General features: G+C 40.1%; 1 protein-coding gene across 1 annotated transcript; it reads right to left on the bottom strand.

Moving 5' to 3' along the window:
* Positions 1-5,570: 5,570 nt before the first annotated feature.
* Positions 5,571-11,530, bottom strand: LOC311500338 (carbonyl reductase [NADPH] 1-like). Its single transcript, XM_084561680.1, has 7 exons — positions 11,019-11,530; positions 9,523-9,637; positions 8,409-8,578; positions 8,135-8,242; positions 6,175-6,383; positions 5,979-6,032; positions 5,571-5,851 (listed from the first exon to the last, which is right to left on the bottom strand). The coding sequence occupies exons 1-7, from the start codon at positions 11,161-11,163 to the stop codon at positions 5,678-5,680; spliced, it is 975 nt and encodes a 324-aa protein (XP_084417806.1). The 5' UTR covers positions 11,164-11,530; the 3' UTR covers positions 5,571-5,677.
* Between the last annotated feature and the right edge of the window lie 14,649 nt (positions 11,531-26,179).

Raw genomic sequence — 26,179 nt, forward strand, 5'->3', positions numbered from 1 at the left:
TTATGTTTTTAACAGCTTTCTGATTTTAAACATAGTACTGAAAGAAATGACTTTTGCCATGTCCAGTACGAAGCTGGCCTAGATGAGGCCTAGAAGTGTAAGCAATCTATGGAGCGCATCTTAATGTTATGGTGCCATTTATGGATTACTGGCTGTATTGAACAGTTAAAAAACAAAAGTCACGTGACAATGTCTAATTAGTCCTCTTGTTAATTTGCCAGTAATTGTGATGGTTCTGTGTCTGTGGTTTCTGTGTTCGCGTTTTGAGTTTTGTTCATGTTTCTTGTTTTCCTGTTTCCTGTTTTATTTTGTTAAGTTTTTTGATTTCCTGTCGCATTACTCCCTGTGTTTCCCTGTGTTTCCCTGTGCTTTTCATTCGGTGATTGGTTTCCTCCTTGTCTGTCTCTTGATTTGCTGACACCTGTGTCTCGTCACCCCTCTCTTCCTCGTGTGTGCATATATAGCCCTGCCTTCCCCTTTGTTCCTCGTCGCGTCACTCTACTGTGTTTTTACCACCCCTGTGTGTCTCCAGTGTTTCTAGTGTTTTTTGCCTTCGTCTCTTGTTACCTTTTTTGTCTTTTGAAAGTTTTGTTTTTTGTTTGCTGGCATTCCTGCCGTTTCAGCAACGCCTTTTGTTTCCTTTTGTTTAATTAAACTTATTTTTTTTTGCCCACGCCTGCCTCCTCACTCACTCTCCGCACTTGTCCTGCACTTGGGTCCTACCTTCCCCGGATAAACCGTAACAGTAATAACACATCATCATCTTACATCACAGCAACAGTTGCCCTCCCTGAGAGGTTAGTCAGGGTGCTGCCCCTGTGATGGGACAGCGACCCACTGTTTGCACTGTTTTGTACTGTCTGCACATGCTTGCACATGCACACTTTATGGCCAGTCCCTTGTACTGTACTTAGTCCTATGTCTTCATGTACATCCACGGTCCTGGAGCAACGTCCTCTCATCTCACTATGTACTGCACCCACTATATGTGGTTGAAATGACAATGAATACCTATTTGACCTTTGATCTTTGAAATCCTGTTTATAGAATATTATTATAGTCTCTATTTTCTAAGAGACTAAACAATACATTCCTCCAGAGCAAAACAAGTGTATTGTCAATATACTCATTAATAAATAAGATATTTTCCTGCCAGAAATTTATCACAGTTGAACAATGGCAAAACAAATGTACAACGGTTTCTGGACATTTCGAGCAAAAAATTAAAAATAAAAAAATAAACAAAATACACCTCGCTATTATTTTCTTTCCTTTTTTTGCTCGATAGAATTTGTGAATAACTTTGAAGGAGATTTATTTGACCTTATTGGAGGTCGAGTATTAATTATGTAGAAGTCATTCATATAGGATAATGTAGCAATTTGTCTTTTGAACAGAGATCTCTTATAGATATATTATTACCTCAATAACTGTGTCATTAGTAGATAATTTATTTTAGCATTATGTTAGCTATGTATTAACCAGTTAGAAGTCACAGCACAGTCATTCAGTGACTGAACACAGTATCCAGACCACAGACTGTATATGAGGCAAAATACCACGCATATAATGATAACGTTTGAACTAAGTGTAAGGAGTTAACCATTAAAGCACGCTGCAACTTTTACTATCAGTCGCGTTAATTGATTGCTCTGGACTGCAATTGTTCCTCTTAGTAGCGTATGTTTCTTATTACGCTCTTTATATCAGCATTCATTCATTCATTCATTCATCTTCTGTACCCGCTTATTCCTGTTAAGGGTCGCGGGGGTCTGCTGGAGCCTATCCCAGCTGTCATCGGGCGAGAGGCGGGGGTCTTTATATCAGCATGTCTGATAAATGGTCTCTTAATGAGATACAATTAGATAAATATAAAACTAACTCCGTGATAAGATGACAAAGTTGTGAGTTGTGGTAACACAGGTTTAAATCAAATCAAATCAAATCAAGTTTATTTATATGGCACTTTTCATACCTATTAAAAGCAATACAAAGTGCCTCACAGAGGCTAAAAACAGCAAAAACAGAACAAAAAATCCAACCCTCCCACCCCATAAGAACACAGAGACATGAGACACACACATACCCCCCCCCCCACACACACATACCCCCCCCCCACACACACACACACCCCACCCCCACCCCCCACCCCCAACACACATACACACACACACCCACACACACACCCCACACACACCCCGCACAAGAGAGACATGGCTAGACACCGAGACCTGGAGCAAGGAAAGAGCCACCTTTGGGGCCCAACCACACCAAGAGGGCCTCCAGCCCACGACTACAGGGAGCACTGCCATAGAGAGACAGCCCCGACCCGGGTCGACAGGAGGCCCCACACCAAGGTGCAAAGCCCTCCAGCCACCAGGGCCAGAGCCGCCCATAGGACAGCACCCCCGTGAGTAGACCAGCAGCAACTCCCAGTGTGGTCGGCCCCCATGAGGAAACACTGGGGCTAAAAGCCAAGGACTAAAACTGTAAAATAGGACAAAACGACCAATGTAGATAAAATGCTTTTCAGCTCATAAAATTAAAACATGTATTTGTAACATATAATTAAGAAATAAAAATGGAAAAGAAAATGACAAAAAAGTCTGATAAAAACTACTAAAAGCTAAAAATTGCTAAAAACTGAGGGACTAAAAACTAAAACTGTAAAATGGGATAAAAACGTACAATATAGATAAAAACATGTAGCTAAAGCATATAGTTAAAATGTAAAAGTCTGATTAAAAGGAGGAAGATAATAATTTACAAAGTCAATTAAAAGCCTGATTGAAAAGGTGGGTCTTGAGCCTCTTTTTAAAAACATCAACAGTCTCTGAGGCCCTGAGGTTCTCCGGCAGGCTGTTCCACAATCGGGGACCATAATAACTAAAAGCCGCCTCCCCGTGTGTTTTGGATCTAACTTTAGGTATGGTTAAAAGGCCAGTGCCGGAGGACCTCAGGGTCCGCGAGGGTTGATATGGTAAAAGTAAGTCAGATAAATAAGAAGGCCCAAGACTGTTAAGACACTTAAAAACAAGTAAAAGAACCTTGAAATCAATCCTGAAGCGCACGGGAAGCCAATGCAGCGATTTTAAAACAGGTGTAATGTGCTCCCGCCCTCTGGTCCTTGTCAGCACTCGTGCAGCTGAGTTCTGTAATAGCTGGAGATTAGAGATACTTTTTTTGGGAAGACCAGAGAGCAGGGCATTACAATAATCTAAACAACAAGAGATAAAAGCATGCATCAGTACCTCCGTGCTGGCCTGAGAGAGAAATGGGCGGACTCTGGCTATATTGTTAAGATGGTAAAAACCAATCTTTGTTATGTTTTTGATATGTGGGATAAAACTGAGCTCAGAGTCAAAAATCACGCCCAGGTTTTTTACAATTTGAGATGGTTTAAAATCTTGTAATTTTGTTAAAAGTTTCTCTCTCTGGCCTTCAGGACCAATGACTAAAACCTCTGTTTTGTCCTGGTTGAGCTGCAGGAAATTCGCTGCCATCCATGACTTGATATCTAAAATGCAATTAAAAAGGGCATCAATAGGCCCTGTTTCATCAGGAGACACGGCCATGTACAGTTGTGTATCGTCAGCATAACTATGAAAGCTGATGCCGTGCCTCCTGATGACATCCCCAAGGGGAATCATGTATAGATTAAAATGAATTGGACCTAAAATTGACCCCTGGGGAACCCCACACTTGATCTCATGGGTTCTTGAGGAACATGTATCCATACTCACAAAAAAGTGGCGATCTGTGAGGTATGAGACGAACCAGTTGAAAACAGTACCAGAGAGGCCGACCAGGTTCTTCAATCTGTTTAATAAAATGTGATGGTCTACTGTATCAAAGGCGGCGGTTAGATCCAGCAGTACCAAGACTGTAAGTTTATGTTTATCCAAATTGAACCTGATATCATTTAAAATTTTTAAATAATAAAAATAGTTTTATATCGTGACAGCTTTTCGCAGATGAAACTCTCAAACAAATGCGCCTGCAATTCACACTTGTGCGTAATCAAGCTGATAACTAACTAACTAACTAACTAACTAACAGGAAGTGGAACTGGGGATTCTTACTTGATGCTGGTGTTGAGGAGAAGAGTGAAGCAGCAGCAGCGTGGAAGCCGGTCAGAAGAGAACTGAATATACGGAGGAAAGTGAGAGGAAGTTTTGTGCGCAGCTTCAGCGCGCGTAGTCGGAACACCCTTCATGTTTTTTTCCTAGAGTGCACAAAACTTGTTCAGAAATATTTACTATTAGTCAAACGTTTTCTCCTTGAGAACTCCTCCCACTCATTTAGTGGGTGCAGCAAAATACCCTTAGACTACTGCAGCAAGGTCCGACATTAAAGCCAGAAATGTATGCAACAGTTCACAGAAAGTCTTAATGTATCCAAATTAAATCTTTGGTGGAAGGGTTGTTAGTAGTATCCAGCGCACTAGTTGTCTGTGATATGGATGTTTCTGATTAATAATTTATTAAGTTAATGGTTTTGGTGTTGGAGGCTGATTGGTTAGTGTATCCCATGCAGATATAAATAAACAGGTGTTGAAGTGCTCCAGTATTGTGGAAACGTGTCAGTGGAGGTGCTCAGTGTTCCCGAGGCACTGTTTTAAGATTAAGTGCAGAAAAACACTTTATCCCAGATGTGAACTCCTCTAAAAATGAAATGAGGAAATCAGATTCAGAAAACACTGTGAAATCAAATGCGCCTTTCTGCAGAATGTGTGATTTAGTTTGTGGAGTCTGGTGAGTTGGTAACTGTGAGCTCCTTTCAGAGGGTTTCATTGTCTCTCAGTATTTTCCTCTTTATCATCTCTCTCTTTTAGTCCTGTCCCACCTACGGATCTCAGGTGACTTATGTTCTAATCCTGAATCCGTTCCTTAAAAAGGTGTGGACTAGAATAAGTGAGGCAAAATTTATCTATTCAGTGAGAGCACTATTGTAAATATAAATCTTTGATAAATGAATAAACAGTGCTTGCTTTGCATTAGATGACGGCATTCTGCAACATAAAGGACTTGATTTCAAATTCAAGTTTAAACCTGTAGCTTGAAATTTATTCAGACGATATAAATAAAAGATGTGACCCCATGTACTTACCTTCACATGAGTAGCGTCAGTAGCAGCTCAAGTCTAATTTAAGATCCAGATGTGCGGACATATGTGCATGGTGTGCACATAAACATGTTAGATTTAAGCCTTTCCATCATTTTTACTGCTGAGTTTTTCCAGTTTTTGTCAAATTCATTATTCTACAAAGGTAGCAATTACTCAGAAGTATGCTATAAAAGTTTTTTTTTTTTTGTCTGGTCATGTCTCGGGTCATTAAGCAGCCCCTCCTCTAGTATCAACACAAGCATCGAGACAAGAAGTTGAGGTTCAACACTCGGTTTGGTTCTCCTCAACATGCAGTAAACAGCAGCAGTGACATGTCATTTTATTTTTCATATTTCAAGACATTTAGCTTCAACTAGATATGACAAGTTTACTTATTACTTGCAAAGACATATAAATGTTGGTGTACAAAAGGCAAAGGGAAACAATTTAGTAATGGAGTTTGGTTTTATTAGGATCACCACTTAATCTAATGCATTTCTCTTAGGAAGGGAAAATTCATTTTGCATGAATATTTTTGGCAAATCAGACACTCAGCTCCCTTCGACCCGTTTCACCACGGCTTGATTTCCTTGTCAGAGACAAATTTTCCATGAGGCTCTGTGGCTCCAGGCGGCAGCAGGGCCAGATAGACCGGAGTGATGGCGCCCTCCTCTGGTGACTTGGGGGCTTTGGAACTGGTCATGTCGGTTCGCACCCATCCTGGACAGCAGGCGTTCAGCAAGATCTGAATATATGAAAAGAAATGCACAACAAAAACGTCTGTCAGTTACATGTACAAGGCTTCACTGGAAACAAAACCACCCATTTTACATTATTTCCACACTGTTTTGACTCTTGATGTTTTAAATTACCCCGTCATTCGGTCTCTCCTTGGACAGACGGCGAGCCTGAATCATGGACAGGGTCTGAGGACAAACAAGTACATTTACAATCACTGTCTATATGAATGTGGCATTAGAGAAACATTTCATTGAGTTTCTGAAATGTTTGGGGCCTGGTTTAGCCCAGTTTATACTTTTCGGAAACCTGAGGTCTGATCAGTCATACCGTCAGTCCAGTTTTAGACACGCCATACGCCGTGTCGGGCCAGCCGCCTTCCTTGTGCTTTCCTTTCTTGGCCTCGTCAACAAACCGCTGCATCAGTCCCACCACCTCGTCCTCTGTGATGTCCTCACTGCGGAAGCGCTGCTGGAGGGCCGGGCTGCACTTGTTCAAAGTCATGGAGCCGAGAAGGCTGGAGACGTTCACCACACGACCTAAAACACACACGAAGGATGTCTGAGGCTGTGAACTGATCATGAAACAATTTGTTTGCAGCGTTCTCAACATTTATAACAAAAAAACTAAAATGACAGCTGTGATCAGATTTATCCCCCTTTTTTAAGCTCTTAATTGTCTTGTAGATTTAATATTACTGCAATTATTTCCCCAATGTGGGACAAAAAACAACAGAAAGTATTCAGACCCTTAAATCTGCTTTATAGACACCCATTTAGCAGCTGTAATATATTTGGAAGTCCCTATACACAGGCATGCAAACTCCTCACCTTTCGGCGAAATTCGCCGTTTTCAATCCAAATTGGGTGACTTATGTGATTCGTGCAAATCCGAGGAGAAAATATTTGGGGGGGGGGGGGGGGGGGGGGGGGGTAGCCTACTCGTTGACTTTTATTTTAATATATTTTAATAATATAATAATATAATGTTCTATATACCGTAAATCCTCTAATATTGGCCTGTATTCCATTAGCGGCCGGGTCTCCAACATTTGCCGGTCTCGCTGTCAGCGGAGGTAAATAAAGGCCGGTCATCTCGGCGGGTCAGGGTTTCGGCGGCACGGTGTGGGAGGATCCCCTCAGCGGGACCTCTCCCCGGCGTCGGCCGGCCCCCGCCGGGCGCATTTCCTCCGTGGCGGTGCGCCGCGACCGGCTCTGGGTCGACCTGGAAGTGCTCGGGGCGAAGGTGGCTCGTCGGCTCCGGCCGCGAGCTTTACAGCGACCCCCCGCATCTCACTTGGGGTCCCTGGGGTCGTGGAATCAGTGCTCACTGCGCCCTCTCTCCGTGCGGGGAGGGACGGGTCCCACTCGCTCCCGGCGCGACTGCCGACCGGCAGCGGACTCACTGTCCTCAGTGCGCTCCGACCGCGTCGCGCCGCTCATTTGTTGTTAATATTCTGTATGCATACCATGTTATGGTAACGGTACGTTTTCAATAAATGAACCTAGTATTTTATAGGTTCAAATAGACACAAAATCTTGTTTTTATTCATTCTACTCGTAGTTCGTTTTGCTCAAATAGAAATTAAGGCCTGCCTCTAATTCTGGCCTCCTTCCAATAAAGGCCTGGACCGCGATGTGCTTGAGTAAAATAAAGGCCCGGCAGTGAAATATGCCCTTCAGGCCCGAGGAAAAACAGTTTCAAAAGTTTTTTTTTTGGTAAAAATTAGTGAATTTGTAGTCTGTTGTCTTTGTAAATCTCTGTTTACCAAGGGGGGGGGGGGGGGTGTTCGTGGCCATTTCCCTCTTCACACTCTTCTCACCTTTTTGACCCCTGACCAGTTTGCATGCCTGTATACAGTCTCTGTACATGTAGATTGGGGCAGGGAGACCTGCTGAGATGGAACTCTCAAAGCCTGTGCCTTGTTACAGAAAAAGATTAAGGTCTGGGATGTTTTTATTTTTTATTTTTTTGTCCTGATGCCCACTGGGAAGCTGATTTTATGTTTCTACATTGATGCCTGTTTGTGGGTGACCACAAAGTGAAAGATTATGGCAATTTAGCAAATGCAGAGGCCTCCAATAAACAAACAGCACATCATGCCTTTGTGTAAAACCGCATAAATCGAAAAACTGAGCTGTTAAATTGTCTTGAAAAGGAAAGGAATCGCAGCAAAACTGATTCCATTTAAAATAACATTTAAAGTTACATTTAAAGACAATGGAGTGTGTAAAATGTGAATAAACAGTTTCTACTACTTGGAAGAACGGATCCAGGTCTGCGTACGTACCTCCAGCTTTGATGAGCGGCAGGAAGTGAGTCAACATGTCTCTGGTGGCGAAGAAGTTTGTCTTGAGGGTCACCTCAGCCTGGACACCAAATGGAGTCGTGTCTGCCTCTGAAGAGAAAGACAAGTCTCTGTTATTTCATCATTCACAGTCTTATGAATAATCTTTAATTAATGAATAATCTTATTCCAAATGTCAAAAGTACTGTCCTTTTTTTCACATCAGTTGATCTCAGGGGTAAAATAATAATTAAAGCACCCTATATTGTAATCCCACCTTTGAATGCGATCCCGGCGTTATTGACGAGGACGTCCACTCCTCCATACTTCTCTTTGAAGTAAGTTGCAGCCGTCTTGATGCTGTTCAGGTCGTCGATGTCCAGCTGGTGAAACATGGCCTTCAGTCCCTCTGAGGACAGAGACTGCACTGCTTCCTGACCACGACCACTGCAGCAGGAGCACAAAGTTTTAGATTACCCTTAGTTTATTCTTATAAGAAGCAGATCTGCTGGCGACAACTCGAACCAACGGGTTTACAATGACAACTGTGTGTAATTTCTGTTTTTGTGTTTTTCATGTGTGCTCTTCTGTACTTTAAATTTTATCAAATTTGAACTGAAACAGTAATTTTAATCCTTACTATCAGTTGCAAAAGACCTATCTATCTATCTCATGTTTATGCCATCCAAAGGCAAATGCAATACCAACATTTGGCCTGCAGATGTCACCACACAATCATTCATTCATTTTCTGTATTCACCGCTTGTTCCTGTTAAGGGTTGCGGGGTCTGCTGGAGCCTATCCCAGCTGTCATTGGGCGAGAGGCGGGGTACGCCCTGGACAGGTCTCCAGTCTATCGCAGGGCTAACACAGAGAGACAGACAACCATTCACACTCACATGCACACCTACGGCCAATTTAGAATCACCAATTAACCTAACCAGCATGTCTTTGGACAGTGGGAGGAAGCTGGAGTACCCGGAGAGAACCCACGCAGACACAGGGAGGACATGCAAACCCGGGACCTTCTCGCTGTGACGCATCAGTGCTAACCACCTTGCCACCCTACAGTGACTCAGTGCATCAGAAAGCTTTGTTCACCTTGTGATTGATATCAACATAATCATAATGCTGATGAAGCTGATTAGACTTCTTGAATGTTAAACTGGTTGGCTTTAATACCTGAGGATGTTTTTGGCCCTTCATATCTGATGTAACTGAAAAACATCTTACAGGCTTTGTAGCAGAACAAAAAACAAACAAACAAAAAAAACAACCAATGTTTAAGTGTTTTAAAGATGAGAAACAATGCATAATTTGTCTGCATCATTTTAGTAAAATTGTTTAGGTCTATAAACATCAGTCTGGTCCAGGTGAGCTACTGTACGTACGCATCTCTGGCGGTGAGATAAACATCTCCTTGGAACTGCTTGCAGAGGGCTCGGACAATGGCAAGACCGATGCCCTTGTTACCACCTGTTACCACAGCAACCTTGGTTGACATGTCTGCACAAAGAGAGACAGAGTAGAGTATGAACTCACTCATTAAACACACATGAAACTGATTAATCACAGAAGAATAAATAATATGAAAAGCTGTCATTGTGCTATTTATCCAAATAAACTCTGACAGATATTTATCAAACACAAAGAATTTGCTGAATCACGATGACAATTAAAAATGACAAGTAAAAAACCCAAACCTATGAAATGTGCACAGTCATACTATGAGACCTGAAGAAAACGTAATGAACAGGTTTTATTCAGGCTGACTGTTTCAAACACGGTGTGAGCTAATCTTCAAAGCTCAAGATAAGAGTAAGTGATTAAGTATTAAAAAAGGTCTGTTTCATTCTAGACAACATTTTAGACATGTTTAAATTACGTCAAGTGGACTGCCTGAAATAAGCTCTTTTAGTTTTATTTTTTTTATATTGTTCATGTAGCTATTCCTGCAAGCATGACCAAAACATATTTGTAGTTTTTTAAGACCTTCTAGCAGTTGTTGTCTGAATCGGATTAAATGTTGAGTGCAAGGATTGTTTAAAAGAACAGAAATTCAGGGTCATTGCATGATCTCATATACAGTGCATGATTGTTATTTAACAACAGTTTAAGGAGTAAATTAACAAATGTTTTGGAATTTGGGGAATTACAGCTTGACTGAAAACTGACTGACTTTCTATCTATTTATCTGTCACTAACTGGACTCTTCTGGACACCTACTAGGTACCGCACAGGCTTTCTCAAATATACAAATAGAATACAACTACTTGTAGCTGCAGGAATTTCAGATTTCAGAGTATTGTACCATGTGAAATATTGCCCATGTATTAATAATGTTTATTTATTTAATTTACAACTTTTTGTTCTCGTTATCATTGTAATGTTGTAAATAACACAAAAATATGTTGCAACCACAACAGGTGGATGGTGCACATTTACGCAGAAACGCATCATCCTGTTGTGCGTAAGGACAGATGTGCTTTCTGAAGAGATCGGACAGGGTAACGAGATTTACACAGAAAACAGACTTTAGCATGTTTATATGCGCATTAATATTGGACACTTCCTGGAAGCAACGCGTCTGACAATCTTTGTCCGATACAAAGCATTGGCGAAATACCACGAGGTTTAAACAAAGAAAAAGCAATGCTTCCCTTTAAACACCCTATCAAGACATTCAATAACACACATTCATTGTTAGTCTCACTGAGATACATTAGTGGAATAACGAAGTTTTGTGGTGTTGTAAAAGTTGAGTTTCATTTTATAACAAAATGCATATTTTTGTCATATTACCAGCATTACGCAGTCGAAACTTTCAAAACAATCCCATTTTTTGTAAAACAAGGCTACAAAGAGGAGGAAAAAAGACTACTCCTACTTGGTGCTGTTGTTGCGGAGCCGGGAGAAGCTGCAGAGGTGAAATCGTTCAGAGGAGTGAAGTGAAGAAGAGAAATACAGGACGGTAAACACCAGAGCTTCTGCGCAGCATTACTCGCGCATACCAGGTAACACCTTATTTGCATGCGCAAATTGACTGAGAATCAAACCTGTCATGCTTGTATTCACAGTGCTGACCCTAAAATCAAAGTGTTTCTTCGTTTATGTCTACTCCTGTATTAACAGATAAATAAATGTGACTTCTGACATTTAATCCAGAATTAGTGTCGGAAAAGAAAACAGTTAAAAAGTCTGTTTCAATGCAGTCTACCATTTAGCTTTCAGGACTGGACAGTATTTTAGCAAAATGATACTGAGCCATTTACTTTAGTTACTTGTGTCTTTTGAATATGTCAACCTATATTTTAGCATGGCGTGACAAAAAACATTATTATTTTAAGCTTTTCTGCAAGTTTGTATACAGTTTGTATCTTTAGCGCACTAAGTGTGTGGATGGATAGTTCAGGGTTTGTGTCATGCAGGGTCCATATATATATATATATATATATATACAGCTACAGCTCAAAAAATAGAATAAAAAATCAAAATCAATATTATTTGTCAGTCACTTCAGAAAGTGAAACGCATATATTATCTAGATTCATTACACATAGAATGAAATATTTCAAGCCTTTATTTCTTGTAATTTTGGTGATTATGGCTTACGGACAATGAAAACCTAAAACTCATGTTCAATATTGGAAACTCATGGTGTCACATCCTGATCAGCTGATTAACTCAAAACACCTGCAAAGGTTTCCTGAGCCTTTAAATGGTCTCTCATTTAAAGGCTCAGGGTCAGTAGGCTACACAACAAAGGGGAAGACTGCTGACTTGACAGATGTCCAGAAGACAGTCATTTACCCCCTCCATAAGGGGGGAAAGCCACAAAAGGTCATTGCTAAAGAAACTGGTTGTTCACGGAGTGCTGTATCCAAGCATATTCATAGGAAGTTAAGTGGAAGGAAAAAGTGTGGTGGGAAAAGGTGCACCGGCAACAGAGATAACCACAGCTTTGAGAGGATTGTCAAGCAAAATCCATTCAAGAATTTGGGGGAGCTTCACGAGGAGTGGATTGAGGCTGGAGTCAGTGCATCAAGAGCCACTATGCACAGACGAATCCTAGACATGGGCTACAAATGTCGCATTCCTCAAGTCAAGCCACTCCTGAACCAGAGACAATGCCAGAAGCGTCTTACCTGGACTGAGGAGAAAAAGAACTGGACTGTTGCTTGGGTGTCCAATGTCCTCTTTTCAGATGAAAGTAAATTTTGCATGTCATTTGGGGATCAAGGTCCCAGAGTCTGGAGGAAGACTGGAGAGGCACAGAATCCACATTGCTTGAAGTCCAGTGTGAAGTTTCAGTGATGTCAGAGATAACTTGAGGTGCCATGTCATCTGCTGGTGTTGGTCCACTGTGTTTTCTGAAGTCCACAGTAAACGCAGCCATCTACCTGGACACTTTAGGGCACTTCATGCTTCCTTCTGCTGACAAGCTTTTTGGAGATGCTGATTTCATTTTCCAGCAGGACTTGGCACCTGCCCACATTGCCAAAGGTTCCAAAAGCTGGTTCAATGACCATGGTGTTACTGTGCTTGGCTGACCAGCAAACTCGCCTGACCTGAACCCCAGCTGGGTTCAGCTGGGATAGGCTCCAGCTCCCTGCGACACTCTCAAACAAGGGTCACAAAGTAAAGAACAACATAAAGTGTACCAAAAGTTTTGGCCTTAGAACAGCGTCCTTCCAAAAGACATTCTCTTATTTACTATTTGGGAGACAGTCTCTCTGGTCAACATGTTTCTACAAAATCTCCCAGTGTCAGGTGTGTTGAGATTTGTAGACTTTGAAAGGCAAGCTTAGTTAGTTTGAAAGCATCTGAAGTTTCTCTGTTTCCCTTTCTCTATTACCTTTCCTCATTTTCTATTTATTACTCATCTGTAGATGAAATACTTATTCTCTTATAACTTGTGTAATCATGACAGTTTGAAGCTGGATGAAACAAGCAACGGCACCTGCTTCTTAACTGAGCTTACACCTAACCTTGTAGGTTATTGCAATGTGCATTCATGATTGGATTTAAATACTCTTAAGCAATGTTAGTGTTTTGTTATAATTATTTATTTGTGTCATCATTATGCATCATTTTAATCATCGTCCCCATGAGGCAGGATGCTCTGCATGGTGCTGTGATCCTCCTGTTGTGTTCACGATCACCTCCAAGGTTTTCTGGTTGTTGTGCATCTGGTCTGTCTCAACACCCCCCTTCACCAGCTGCTGGATCAGCCCCGTGATGGGCCATCTTGGTGCTGGTGAGACCCTTCACTGTGGTCCCCATGTGTGAACTCGATCATGTCTTTAGGAATACCATCTTTAACAAGCTATTAAATCAAGCTCATTTAAAGAAAATAAATACTTTTTGCTTTCTTGTACAATAAAAGCAGATTTTAAAATATAATTCACTATTCACTGATCTCAGTGTAGTAATCAATTTCCAAACATACTAGACTCTTTAGCTGGAGGAAATGTATGATTTCTAAGTTGTATTACGAACTAAAGGTCTTTGGTTTCTAGTCACAAGTGGAATGCTAATTCTAAAGCTAACAGTGAGGTGGAAGATTTATTGGACCAGGCGAACTGCAGCCTCTGCACTCGTAGTAGCAGAATTCTAGAAGTACACAATTTTAATTCAATGTATTTCAACCAGGAGAGACTTTAAAGAGGAATAAAGACTTTTAGTATTTTTAGTTTTAGTACTGTACTTTTTCCATTCCTGAGTGAGTTTAATGAAAAATTAGTAATTGACAAGTGGAAGAACTGAGTCAAGACCATAGCAGTTTTCAGAAGCCAATGTTTTGTGGCAATGGTTTCATGACAAAAATCATGATGATAATATCATGTGAGATAAGTTTCACAGTAAGGGGAAAGATATATCAGACCACACGGACTGCAGCTTGTGCAGAAGTAGCAGAATTATAGATTTACACATTTTTAACTCAATGTATTTCAATCAGAAGAGACTTTAAAGAGGAAAAAAGACTATTAGTATTATTTTATGTATGTTTTATTTTATAAGGTAGAAACAGAATGATCTTTGGCTCTTAGACCCAGGCAGGATAAAGATCACTATGAGATCACCAGAGTAGAAGGAAGCAGATGGATCCAGATGGAGAGTGTGGCGAGAACACTTTAACTTGACTGAAGTGGCTTGGTAGCTTCAATGACGAGGAGGCAGGACGTAAGTTGTCAACACGAACTTGTATGTCCATTTATTGAAGATACACTGTTTTCATGAAGTCAAGTTATTTGTAGTAATGTGAAAACACAAAGCTGCTCCAAGGTTTACACAGGCAGACGAAACTGGGTGAAAAAAGAAGTCTTAACTCATGCACTTTTCTAATCTTTCTGACAGGAAACAAAAGCTACTAATCCTGTGATCTGATCATGTGTGAGAATGCATACATCTAGAGTAGAAGGAAGCAGATGAATCCAGATTGAGTGTGGCGAGAACTTGAGGGTTGTGATAAACTCTCAGATGCTGAGAAGGAGCAGGGTTTTGTCGTCGCTGTTGGGAGCAGAGGTAGAAGGAGGCCTGCTGTACTCAACTGTTATATGCTGAAGGAGGCTGAGGACATGATGTTGGGTGAATCGTTTAAAAACATCCATTGTGATAGTGGCTGCTCAGGAATCTGTCTATAGGATAATCTGTGGTAACAACTCCAGGTGCTGGTGGTGGACACTGAGGTGGAAGATGGAGGTTTATGAAGTGAAGTTAGAGGTTTCACAGGTGGAAGGTTCAGTGTAAGAAGAGTTCTGTCACTCATGTTCTGTCAGACTAGAAGGGCTGCAGCTTATGTGATTAGAGAACCAAAAGCTTCTCCAAAGGCCATAAAGAGTTTCTGGCAAACAGTGAGATGACTGAGGACTGAAGGCCATTATTTTCAAGTGTTTTAGAATTATATTTTAGCAGGACTGTAATCCAACCCAACTATTTTTTTTATTTGATTTTTTTTGTATGAAAGAGTGCACGAAGTATAATAACAAAACATTAGCAATTCACTTGCAACCACCTGGCAACCACTTGAAACCCTGAAGCTAAATCAGACTGTTCTGGCACCTGAGCGCGTAGCAAAGCACACATCACCAGACAACTAAACACTTTAACTTGACTGAAGCGGCTTGGTAGCTTCAATGATGAGGAGGCAGGATGTAAGTTGTCAACACGTACTTGTATGTCCATTTATTGAAGGTACACTGTTTTCATGAAGTCAAGTTATTTGTAGTAATGTGAAAACACAAAGCTGCTCCAAGGTTTACACAGGCAGACGAAACTGGATGAAAAAAGAAGTCTTAACTCATGTGGTTTTCTAATCTTTCTCTCAGGAAACAAAAGCTATCCTGTGGTCTGATCATGTGTCAGAATGCAAACATCTAAAAAAAAACACATGAATAAGCTGCATTTCTCTTAAAGGCCTATGGGAGGTGCTATAACAATTTAACAGAATAAACACATGTAACATCACACAGACAGTAGAAGGGGTGACTTGTTTTGTCAGCATACAGCACACCCATAAATGTTTAAGCAACATTTATCAAAGTCAGAGCCAATTCAAAGCAAACTTGGATGGATTGAGTGACTGCATTCTCTGTTCACTGAGTGCTGACTGTTTTTATTCTTAACCTCACCTAACCCTGACATTAACTTAACTAGTTAATGTCAAATCTTAACCAAGAGATGTGAAATTCATTTGTTGTTTAACACTTACTAACAGCCTGTATTACTGCTGTTTTCTGTTAACCCTTACCACGACATTTCCTATCCTTGACCCTTTCTTCCAACCTTATCTGAATTTTTAAATGACAATTTCTAAAACTCAAGCTTGATGGTGCTGCAGGTCTGATATCCATGTATCATATTTTACAGCCTCTACTACCATTTATTGTCTTGGGACCTAGTTTCATGTCCAGACTTTATCAGTGTTTATCAAGATGATGCTCCATCACCTGAAGACAGTTTAGTAGGGTGTCTCCCCAAGTACCATGTGTTAAAGAAATTCACCACTTCAGGTCAAAGCACATAATCCTCAAAACCGCATCAATCTTCTTAATTGTCTGTGCAATCAAGTCTTCTTGTGGAAGAACTGGAGTCATAGTGTTGCACTCTGTCTCTGCACACAGTGGCAAGCAGGTCAAGTAATTGTGACTGTGCCTGTCTCAGGTTGTCCTGAGGTTTAGCAGGGGGATCTTACCCGTCATTGCCAAACCAGCCTTCCATACTTGCCTGCTTGTTTTTTTGTTTTTTTTTGTTTTTTTTTTAAAATATGTTCTTCCTAAATAGTTATTATTTCTACTTCCATGTCCCGTCAAACCATGTCCTGTGTTCCTTGTCACAAAAGCACAAGTCACAGGGTTCTCGCACACTGTGCTTGCTCACAGTGGTGTCAAGGTCAAGCAGTCGTGGCTGCACCTGCCTTAGGTTGTCCCGAGGTTTAGCAGGGGGATCTTACCCGTCATTGGTTGACAGTCTTCCATGCTTGATCCTTGTAAGGAGTGGATTTGTTTAGTTTTAATAAGTGGGATAAGATCAGTCCAGCTTTAAGGAGGATCTCATTGTGCTTGACCTGACTGGTGCAAAATGAATTCATATGGGACTGATGATTCTTCTCAATGGTCGTGTGGGACTTTCAAGATGTCTAGACCTTGCTGACACATATTTGGTCAAGTATGTACCCATTACCCATTTATGTTTACACATCACATGTACTATTTCATGGATTTCTGTGTCTTGGTAAAGGACACCTCAGCCTGCCAGGACATCAGCACATGAGGAAGCATGAATCATACCTTTGTTTGGCAATACTAAACTAGCCTTGTTATGGTCAGGGTTTATTAGATAAGCCTAGGTAGGTTGGGTTATGTTAGCTGTTGTAGGTTGGTTAACTTTTCTTAGATGAGGTCAAGTTAAGTTTGTTTGGGAAAGGTCATGGCGGGTTCTGGTTTCTAGATGGTTACTGAAATGTATTTATTAATAGATTAAATTATTTAGTCACAGTTTCCCTATTTGGGTTTTTATTTTCTCAATTCGGCTGGATTTGGTTATAGTAGGTAACCCTTGGTTAGGTTAATTTAGCCTTTGTTAGACTAGATATGGTTAGGTTAGTTACGTTGAGGCTAGAAGTGTGCTGTTTAACTATCAGGTGGTTTATATTTCCAGGTGGTTGCAGTGGTTTGTCTAATATTTCACTTTTCTTTATCTAAATTTGGACAAGTTAGGAATCCATTGTTGTCTAAAATATCTCGAAATGTTTAAAAGAATGCAACTGGACTCGTTTGAGTTTCTCGTAGTTTCACCTCTGATCCAAAATACTTCCCAGGTGGGCAGCAGCAACACCTCCACCCTCCCATCCACGGCCATTGTTTCAGTTTTAATCTCAGCAGAGTTCAGGTGTAAATGTCTCTCAGATCATTTCCTCTTTCAGACAGTTTCATCTGACCAAAATGTGTACACTGTTGTCTTCAGAGTGCCCCTTGTCAATTAGATGTAATTTTACTCCTGACTAGAGCTCTGTGAAGCGTAGGTGAAGCAGTCATTTTGTTTCCCCACAACACTGACCCCATTCGCTCCATGTGAGCACACCCAGGACGCGTTGACGACACAAGTGAGTGATATCCAACCTCCGACCACATTAAGAGGTGGTCTAGGGCCCCATCCAGACCTGGCATTAACATCTGTCCTGGGCAATTCAATCATAACTGGACAGCTTTAACTACCTGTGGTCACACCTTGCATTAAAATGCATCTCCACGGGACTTCTGATTTGGACATGGACACGTGTGGACACAGTAGGATAAGCCTTATCCTAATGTGTCCACTAGGGGTCGCACTGTTTAGTCAGAGTTGCGTATGTAAAACGGTGATACCCAGAAATAAGCAGCAGATGGCAGCAACGCGCAATCCGGTGCCATAAATGGCAATTTTGCTTATTGTGATTAAGATTTATTCTACGCGCTCTTTTGCTGTTAAAATTACTCTCCGTGGCACCGTCATTACTAAACTGTCTTTGTCAAAAAGGAGAAAAGTGGACACAGAGTGTTGGGTTTTCCAAGAAAAATGGACCAGTTCTTATGTATTCGTGGAGGTGAATGGGAAACCTGTATGCAGGAAGTTTCAGCGCTGAAAGAATATAATATTCGGCGCCATTATGAGACACATCATGGCGAAAAATACAACACACTGCATGGGCAACTGAGAAGAGAGAGGGTAAAACAGCAGTCTATTTTTATCCATAGTCGAGAGGTCAGTGATGCAGCAGTGAAAGCTAGTTAACTTATTGCTAGCAAACTAGCATATCAAAGCCATATTGTGAGTGTAATTTTCACAGATTAAATTGTAAAATTACTCGGGGAAAGGAAAATGGATGTATAGTGGCAATGGTCAACATTTTCCTTATTTCCTCCATGAACCAGTTAGCTGCGGCAACCTTTGAAAAGTAAGGTTTATGTTGATGTTGCTTGGGTAAAGTACTGTCTTCCCATCCCACCTCTACTGTCGTTGATATTAGCAAAAGAAAAACCATAACGTAAAACAGTTTGATGCTGGCATGCTGTCTCATATTTTATTTGCGTCTTCTTACTGCAAAGTAACTATTTTACCGACAACAATATATTTGTATTAAATGTAATTGAGTAAATTGCATCTCTAACAGTAACAGCCTGCACAGAAAGAAAACCGGAAGCGGCGTTTTTACATGCGAGCTGTCAGCGCGTTCTCTCATTTGCATATAGAATGCTGGGAAGTAAAGTGAAGCCTTTATTACGTCATTAGAATCTTTGATCACAGTTACACTGCTCAGCTCAGAGTTTCTAAGTATGTGGTTATTGTTAGTATTTGTGAGATTGTGTATCATCTAGTTGTGTATTCTCTGAGTTTCTGCTTCTGTATTTCAGATTTACAGAAAATACTATTATCGTTTTGGCTTTTGTCGTTCAGGATTTCCGGAGGGTACTCTCAGAGGTTCTGCTTTTGTTATTCAAGATTTCCAGAAAATACTCCCAGGATTTCTACTTTTGGGGTTATTGTGAGTATTTGTGAGGTTGTGTATCGTCCAGGTGTGCACTCTAACAGTTTCTGCTTGTGTGGTTATTGTGAGAATTTGTAAGGTTGTATGTCCAGTTGTGCACTGTAATAGTTTCAAATTTTGGTGATATTTTGAGTATTTGTAAGGTTGTGTATCGTCCATTTGTGCACTCTCACAGTTTCTGCTTTTGGAGTTATCGTGACTACTTGTGAGGTTGTGTATCGTCTAGTTGTGCACTCTCACGGTTTCTGCTTTTGGAGTTATCTTGAGTACTGGTGAGGTTGTGTATCGTCTAGTTGTGCACTCTCATAGTTTCTGCTTTTGTTTTTCAGGATTTCCAGAGAATACTCTCAGGATTTCTGCTTTTGGGGATATTGTGAGTATTACTGAGGTTGTGTATCGTCCACTTGTGCACGCTCACAGTTTCTGCTTTTGGGGTTATTGTGAGTATTTGTAAAGGTGTATCGTCCAGTTGTGCACTGTCACAGTTTCTGCTTTTGGGTTTATTGTGAGTATTTGTAAGGTTTTGTATTGTCCAGTTGTGCACTCTCTGACTTTCTGCTTTTGTTTTTCAGGATTTCCAGAAGATACTCCCAGGATTTCTACTTTTGTGGTTATTGTGAGTATTTGTAAGGTTGTGTATCGTCTAGTTGTTAACTCTCAAAGTGTCTGCTTTTGTTTTGCAGGATTTCCAGAAGATAGTCTCAGGATTTCTGCTTTTGGGGTTATTGTGAGTTCTTGTAAAGGTGTATCGTCCAGTTGTGCACTGTCACAGTTTCTGCTTTTGTGGTTGTTGTGAGTATTTGTACCATTGTGTATCATCAACTCGTGCACTCTCAAAGTGTCTGCTTTTGTTTTTCAGGATTTCCAGACGATACTCTCTGGATTTCTGCTTTTGGGGTTATTGTGAGTATTTGTAAAGTTGTATTGTCCAGTTGTGCACTGTCACAGTTTCTGCTTTTGGGTTTATTGTGAGTATTTGTAAGGTTGTGTATCGTTTAGTTGTGCACTGTCACAGTTTCTGCTTTTGGGTTTATTGTGAGTATTTGTAAGGTTTTGTATCGTCTAGTTGTGCACTCTCTGACTTTCTGCTTTTGTTTTTCAGGATTTCCAGAAGATACTCCCAGGATTTCTACTTTTGGAGATATTGTGAGTATTTGTAAGGTTGTGTATTGTCCATTTGTGCACTCTCTGACTTTCTGCTTTTGTTTTTCAGGATTTCCAGAAGATACTCCCAGGATTTCTACTTTTGTGGTTATTGTGAGTATTTGTAAGGTTGTGTATCGTCTGCTTTTGTTTTTCAGGATTTCCAGAAGATAGTCTCAGGATTTCTGCTTTTGGGGTTATTGTGAGTATTTGTAAAGGTGTATCGTCCAGTTGTGCACTGTCACAGTTTCTGCTTTTGGGTTTATTGTGAGTATTTGTAAGGTTTTGTATTGTCTGGTTGTGTACTCTCTGACTTTCTGCTTTTGTTTTTCAGGATTTCCAGAAGATACTCCCAGGATTTCTACTTTTGTGGTCATTGTGTGTATTTGTAATGTTGTTTATCGTCTAGTTGTTAACTCTCAAAGTGTCTGCTTTTGTTTTTCAAGATTTCCAGAAGATACTCTCAGGATTTCTGCTTTTGGGGTTATTGTGAGTATTTGTAAGGTTGTGTATCGTCCAGTTGTGCACTGTCACAGTTTCTTGTTTTATGGTTATTATGAGAATTTATAAGGTTGTGTATCATCCAGTTGTGCACTCTCAAAGCGTCTGCTTTTATTTTTCAGGATTTCTACAAGATACTCCCAGTATTTCTTCTTTTGGAGATATTGTGAGTATTTGTAAAGTTGTATCGTCCAGTTGTGCACTGTCACAGTTTCTGCTTTTGGGTTTATTGTCAGTATTTGTAAGGTTTTTTATCGTCTAGTTGGGCACTCTCTGACTTTGTGCTTCTGTTTCTCAGGATTTCCAGAAGATACTCCCAGGATTTCTACTTTTGGAGACATTGTGAGTATTTGTAAGGTTGTGTATTGTCCATTTGTGCCCTCTCTGACTTTCTGCTTTTGTTTTTCAGGATTTCCAGAAGATACTCCCAGGATTTCTACTTTTGTGGTTATTGTGAGTATTTGTAAAGGTGTATCGTCCAGTTGTGCACTGTCACAGTTTCTGCTTTTGAGTTTATTGTGAGTATTTGTAAGGTTTTGTATTGTCTAGTTGTGCACTCTCTGACTTTCTGCTTTTGTTTTTCAGGATTTCCAGAAGATACTCCCAGGATTTCTACTTTTGTGGTTATTGTGAGTATTTGTAAGGTTGTGTATCGTCTAGTTGTTCACTCTCAAAGTGTCTGCTTTTGTTTTTCAGGATTTCCAGAAGATAGTCTCAGGATTTCTGCTTTTGGGGTTATTGTGAGTTTTTGTAAAGGTGTATCGTCCAGTTGTGCACTGTCACAGTTTCTGCTTTTGTGGTTGTTGTGAGTATTTGTACCATTGTGTATCATCAACTCGTGCACTCTCAAAGTGTCTGCTTTTGTTTTTCAGGATTTCCAGACGATACTCTCTGGATTTCTGCTTTTGGGGTTATTGTGAGTATTTGTAAAGTTGTATCGTCCAGTTGTGCACTGTCACAGTTTCTGCTTTTGGGTTTATTGTGAGTATTTGTAAGGTTTTGTATCGTCTAGTTGTGCACTCTCTGACTTTCTGCTTTTGTTTTTCAGGATTTCCAGAAGATACTCCCAGGATTTCTACTTTTGGAGAAATTGTGACTATTTGTAAGGTTGTGTATTGTCCATTTGTGCACTCTCTGACATTGTGCTTTTCTTTTTCAAGATTTCCAGAAGATACTCTCAGGATTTCTGCTTTTGGGGTTATTGTGAGTATTTGTAAGGTTGTGTATCGTCCAGTTGTGCACTGTCACAGTTTCTGCTTTTATGGTTATTATGAGAATTTATAAGGTTGTGTATCATCTTGTTGTGCACTCTCAAAGTGTCTGCTTTTATTTTTCAGGATTTCTACAAGATACTCCCAGTATTTCTTCTTTTGGAGATATTGTGAGTATTTGTAAAGTTGTATCGTCCAGTTGTGCACTGTCACAGTTTCTGCTTTTGGGTTTATTGTCAGTATTTGTAAGGTTTTTTATCGTCTAGTTGGGCACTCTCTGACTTTCTGCTTTTGTTTTTCAGGATTTCCAGAAGATACTCCCAGGATTTCTACTTTTGTGGTTATTGTGAGTATTTGTAAGGTTGTGTATCGTTTAGTTGTGCACTCTCTGACTTTCTGCTTTAGTTTTTCAGGATTTCCAGAAGATACTCCCAGGATTTCTGCTTTTATGGTTATTGTGAGTATTTATAAGGTTTTGTATCGTCTAGTTGTGCACTCTCTGACTTTCTGCTTTTGTTTTTCAGGATTTCCAGAAGATACTCCCAGGATTTCTACTTTTGTGGTTATTGTGAGTATTTGTAAAGGTGTATCGTCCAGTTGTGCACTGTCACAGTTTCACCTTTTGGGGTTATTGTGAGTATTTGTAAGGTTGTGTATCATCTAGTTGTGCACTCTCAAAGTGTCTGCTTTTGTTTTTCAGGATTTCCAGAAGATACTCCCAGGATTTCTACTTTTGGAGATATTGGGAGTATTTGTAAGGTTGTGTATTGTCCATTTGTGCACTCTCTGACTTTCGGCTTTTGTTTTTCAGGATTTCCAGAAGATACTCCCAGGATTTCTGCTTTTGGGGTTATTGTGAGTATTTGTAAAGGTGTATCGTCCAGTTGTGCACTGTCACAGTTTCTGCTTTTGGGTTTATTGTGAGTATTTGTAAGGTTTTGTATCATCTAGTTGTGCACTCTCTGACTTTCTGCTTTTGTTTTTCAGGATTTCCAGAAGATACTCCCAGGATTTCTACTTTTGTGGTTATTGTGAGTATTTGTAAGGTTGTGTATCGTCTAGTTGTTAACTCTCAAAGTGTCTGCTTTTGTTTTTCAGGATTTCCAGAAGATAGTCTCAGGATTTCAAATTTTTGGGGATGTTGTGACTATTTGTAAAGTTGTGTATCGTCTAGTTGTGAACTCTCAAAGTATCTGCTTTTATTTTTCAGGATTTCCAGAAAATACTCCCAGGATTTCTGCTTTTGGGGTTATTGTGAGTATTTGTAAGGTTGTGTATCGTCTAGTTGTTAACTCTCAAAGTGTCTGCTTTTGTTTTGCAGGATTTCCAGAAGATAGTCTCAGGATTTCTGCTTTTGGGGTTATTGTGAGTTCTTGTAAAGGTGTATCGTCCAGTTGTGCACTGTCACAGTTTCTGCTTTTGTGGTTGTTGTGAGTATTTGTACCATTGTGTATCATCAACTCGTGCACTCTCAAAGTGTCTGCTTTTGTTTTTCAGGATTTCCAGACGATACTCTCTGGATTTCTGCTTTTGGGGTTATTGTGAGTATTTGTAAAGTTGTATTGTCCAGTTGTGCACTGTCACAGTTTCTGCTTTTGGGTTTATTGTGAGTATTTGTAAGGTTGTGTATCGTTTAGTTGTGCACTGTCACAGTTTCTGCTTTTGGGTTTATTGTGAGTATTTGTAAGGTTTTGTATCGTCTAGTTGTGCACTCTCTGACTTTCTGCTTTTGTTTTTCAGGATTTCCAGAAGATACTCCCAGGATTTCTACTTTTGGAGATATTGTGAGTATTTGTAAGGTTGTGTATTGTCCATTTGTGCACTCTCTGACTTTCTGCTTTTGTTTTTCAGGATTTCCAGAAGATACTCCCAGGATTTCTACTTTTGTGGTTATTGTGAGTATTTGTAAGGTTGTGTATCGTCTGCTTTTGTTTTTCAGGATTTCCAGAAGATAGTCTCAGGATTTCTGCTTTTGGGGTTATTGTGAGTATTTGTAAAGGTGTATCGTCCAGTTGTGCACTGTCACAGTTTCTGCTTTTGGGTTTATTGTGAGTATTTGTAAGGTTTTGTATTGTCTGGTTGTGTACTCTCTGACTTTCTGCTTTTGTTTTTCAGGATTTCCAGAAGATACTCCCAGGATTTCTACTTTTGTGGTCATTGTGTGTATTTGTAATGTTGTTTATCGTCTAGTTGTTAACTCTCAAAGTGTCTGCTTTTGTTTTTCAAGATTTCCAGAAGATACTCTCAGGATTTCTGCTTTTGGGGTTATTGTGAGTATTTGTAAGGTTGTGTATCGTCCAGTTGTGCACTGTCACAGTTTCTTGTTTTATGGTTATTATGAGAATTTATAAGGTTGTGTATCATCCAGTTGTGCACTCTCAAAGCGTCTGCTTTTATTTTTCAGGATTTCTACAAGATACTCCCAGTATTTCTTCTTTTGGAGATATTGTGAGTATTTGTAAAGTTGTATCGTCCAGTTGTGCACTGTCACAGTTTCTGCTTTTGGGTTTATTGTCAGTATTTGTAAGGTTTTTTATCGTCTAGTTGGGCACTCTCTGACTTTGTGCTTCTGTTTCTCAGGATTTCCAGAAGATACTCCCAGGATTTCTACTTTTGGAGACATTGTGAGTATTTGTAAGGTTGTGTATTGTCCATTTGTGCCCTCTCTGACTTTCTGCTTTTGTTTTTCAGGATTTCCAGAAGATACTCCCAGGATTTCTACTTTTGTGGTTATTGTGAGTATTTGTAAAGGTGTATCGTCCAGTTGTGCACTGTCACAGTTTCTGCTTTTGGGTTTATTGTGAGTATTTGTAAGGTTTTGTATTGTCTAGTTGTGCACTCTCTGACTTTCTGCTTTTGTTTTTCAGGATTTCCAGAAGATACTCCCAGGATTTCTACTTTTGTGGTTATTGTGAGTATTTGTAAGGTTGTGTATCGTCTAGTTGTTCACTCTCAAAGTGTCTGCTTTTGTTTTTCAGGATTTCCAGAAGATAGTCTCAGGATTTCTGCTTTTGGGGTTATTGTGAGTTTTTGTAAAGGTGTATCGTCCAGTTGTGCACTGTCACAGTTTCTGCTTTTGTGGTTGTTGTGAGTATTTGTACCATTGTGTATCATCAACTCGTGCACTCTCAAAGTGTCTGCTTTTGTTTTTCAGGATTTCCAGACGATACTCTCTGGATTTCTGCTTTTGGGGTTATTGTGAGTATTTGTAAAGTTGTATCGTCCAGTTGTGCACTGTCACAGTTTCTGCTTTTGGGTTTATTGTGAGTATTTGTAAGGTTTTGTATCGTCTAGTTGTGCACTCTCTGACTTTCTGCTTTTGTTTTTCAGGATTTCCAGAAGATACTCCCAGGATTTCTACTTTTGGAGAAATTGTGACTATTTGTAAGGTTGTGTATTGTCCATTTGTGCACTCTCTGACATTGTGCTTTTCTTTTTCAAGATTTCCAGAAGATACTCTCAGGATTTCTGCTTTTGGGGTTATTGTGAGTATTTGTAAGGTTGTGTATCGTCCAGTTGTGCACTGTCACAGTTTCTGCTTTTATGGTTATTATGAGAATTTATAAGGTTGTGTATCATCTTGTTGTGCACTCTCAAAGTGTCTGCTTTTATTTTTCAGGATTTCTACAAGATACTCCCAGTATTTCTTCTTTTGGAGATATTGTGAGTATTTGTAAAGTTGTATCGTCCAGTTGTGCACTGTCACAGTTTCTGCTTTTGGGTTTATTGTCAGTATTTGTAAGGTTTTTTATCGTCTAGTTGGGCACTCTCTGACTTTCTGCTTTTGTTTTTCAGGATTTCCAGAAGATACTCCCAGGATTTCTACTTTTGTGGTTATTGTGAGTATTTGTAAGGTTGTGTATCGTTTAGTTGTGCACTCTCTGACTTTCTGCTTTTGTTTTTCAGGATTTCCAGAAGATACTCCCAGGATTTCTGCTTTTATGGTTATTGTGAGTATTTATAAGGTTTTGTATCGTCTAGTTGTGCACTCTCTGACTTTCTGCTTTTGTTTTTCAGGATTTCCAGAAGATACTCCCAGGATTTCTACTTTTGTGGTTATTGTGAGTATTTGTAAAGGTGTATCGTCCAGTTGTGCACTGTCACAGTTTCACCTTTTGGGGTTATTGTGAGTATTTGTAAGGTTGTGTATCATCTAGTTGTGCACTC

This window comes from Chelon labrosus (assembly GCF_963514085.1).
Source record: "Chelon labrosus genome assembly, chromosome: 15".
In the NCBI taxonomy this organism is placed as follows: Eukaryota; Metazoa; Chordata; class Actinopteri; order Mugiliformes; family Mugilidae; genus Chelon; species Chelon labrosus.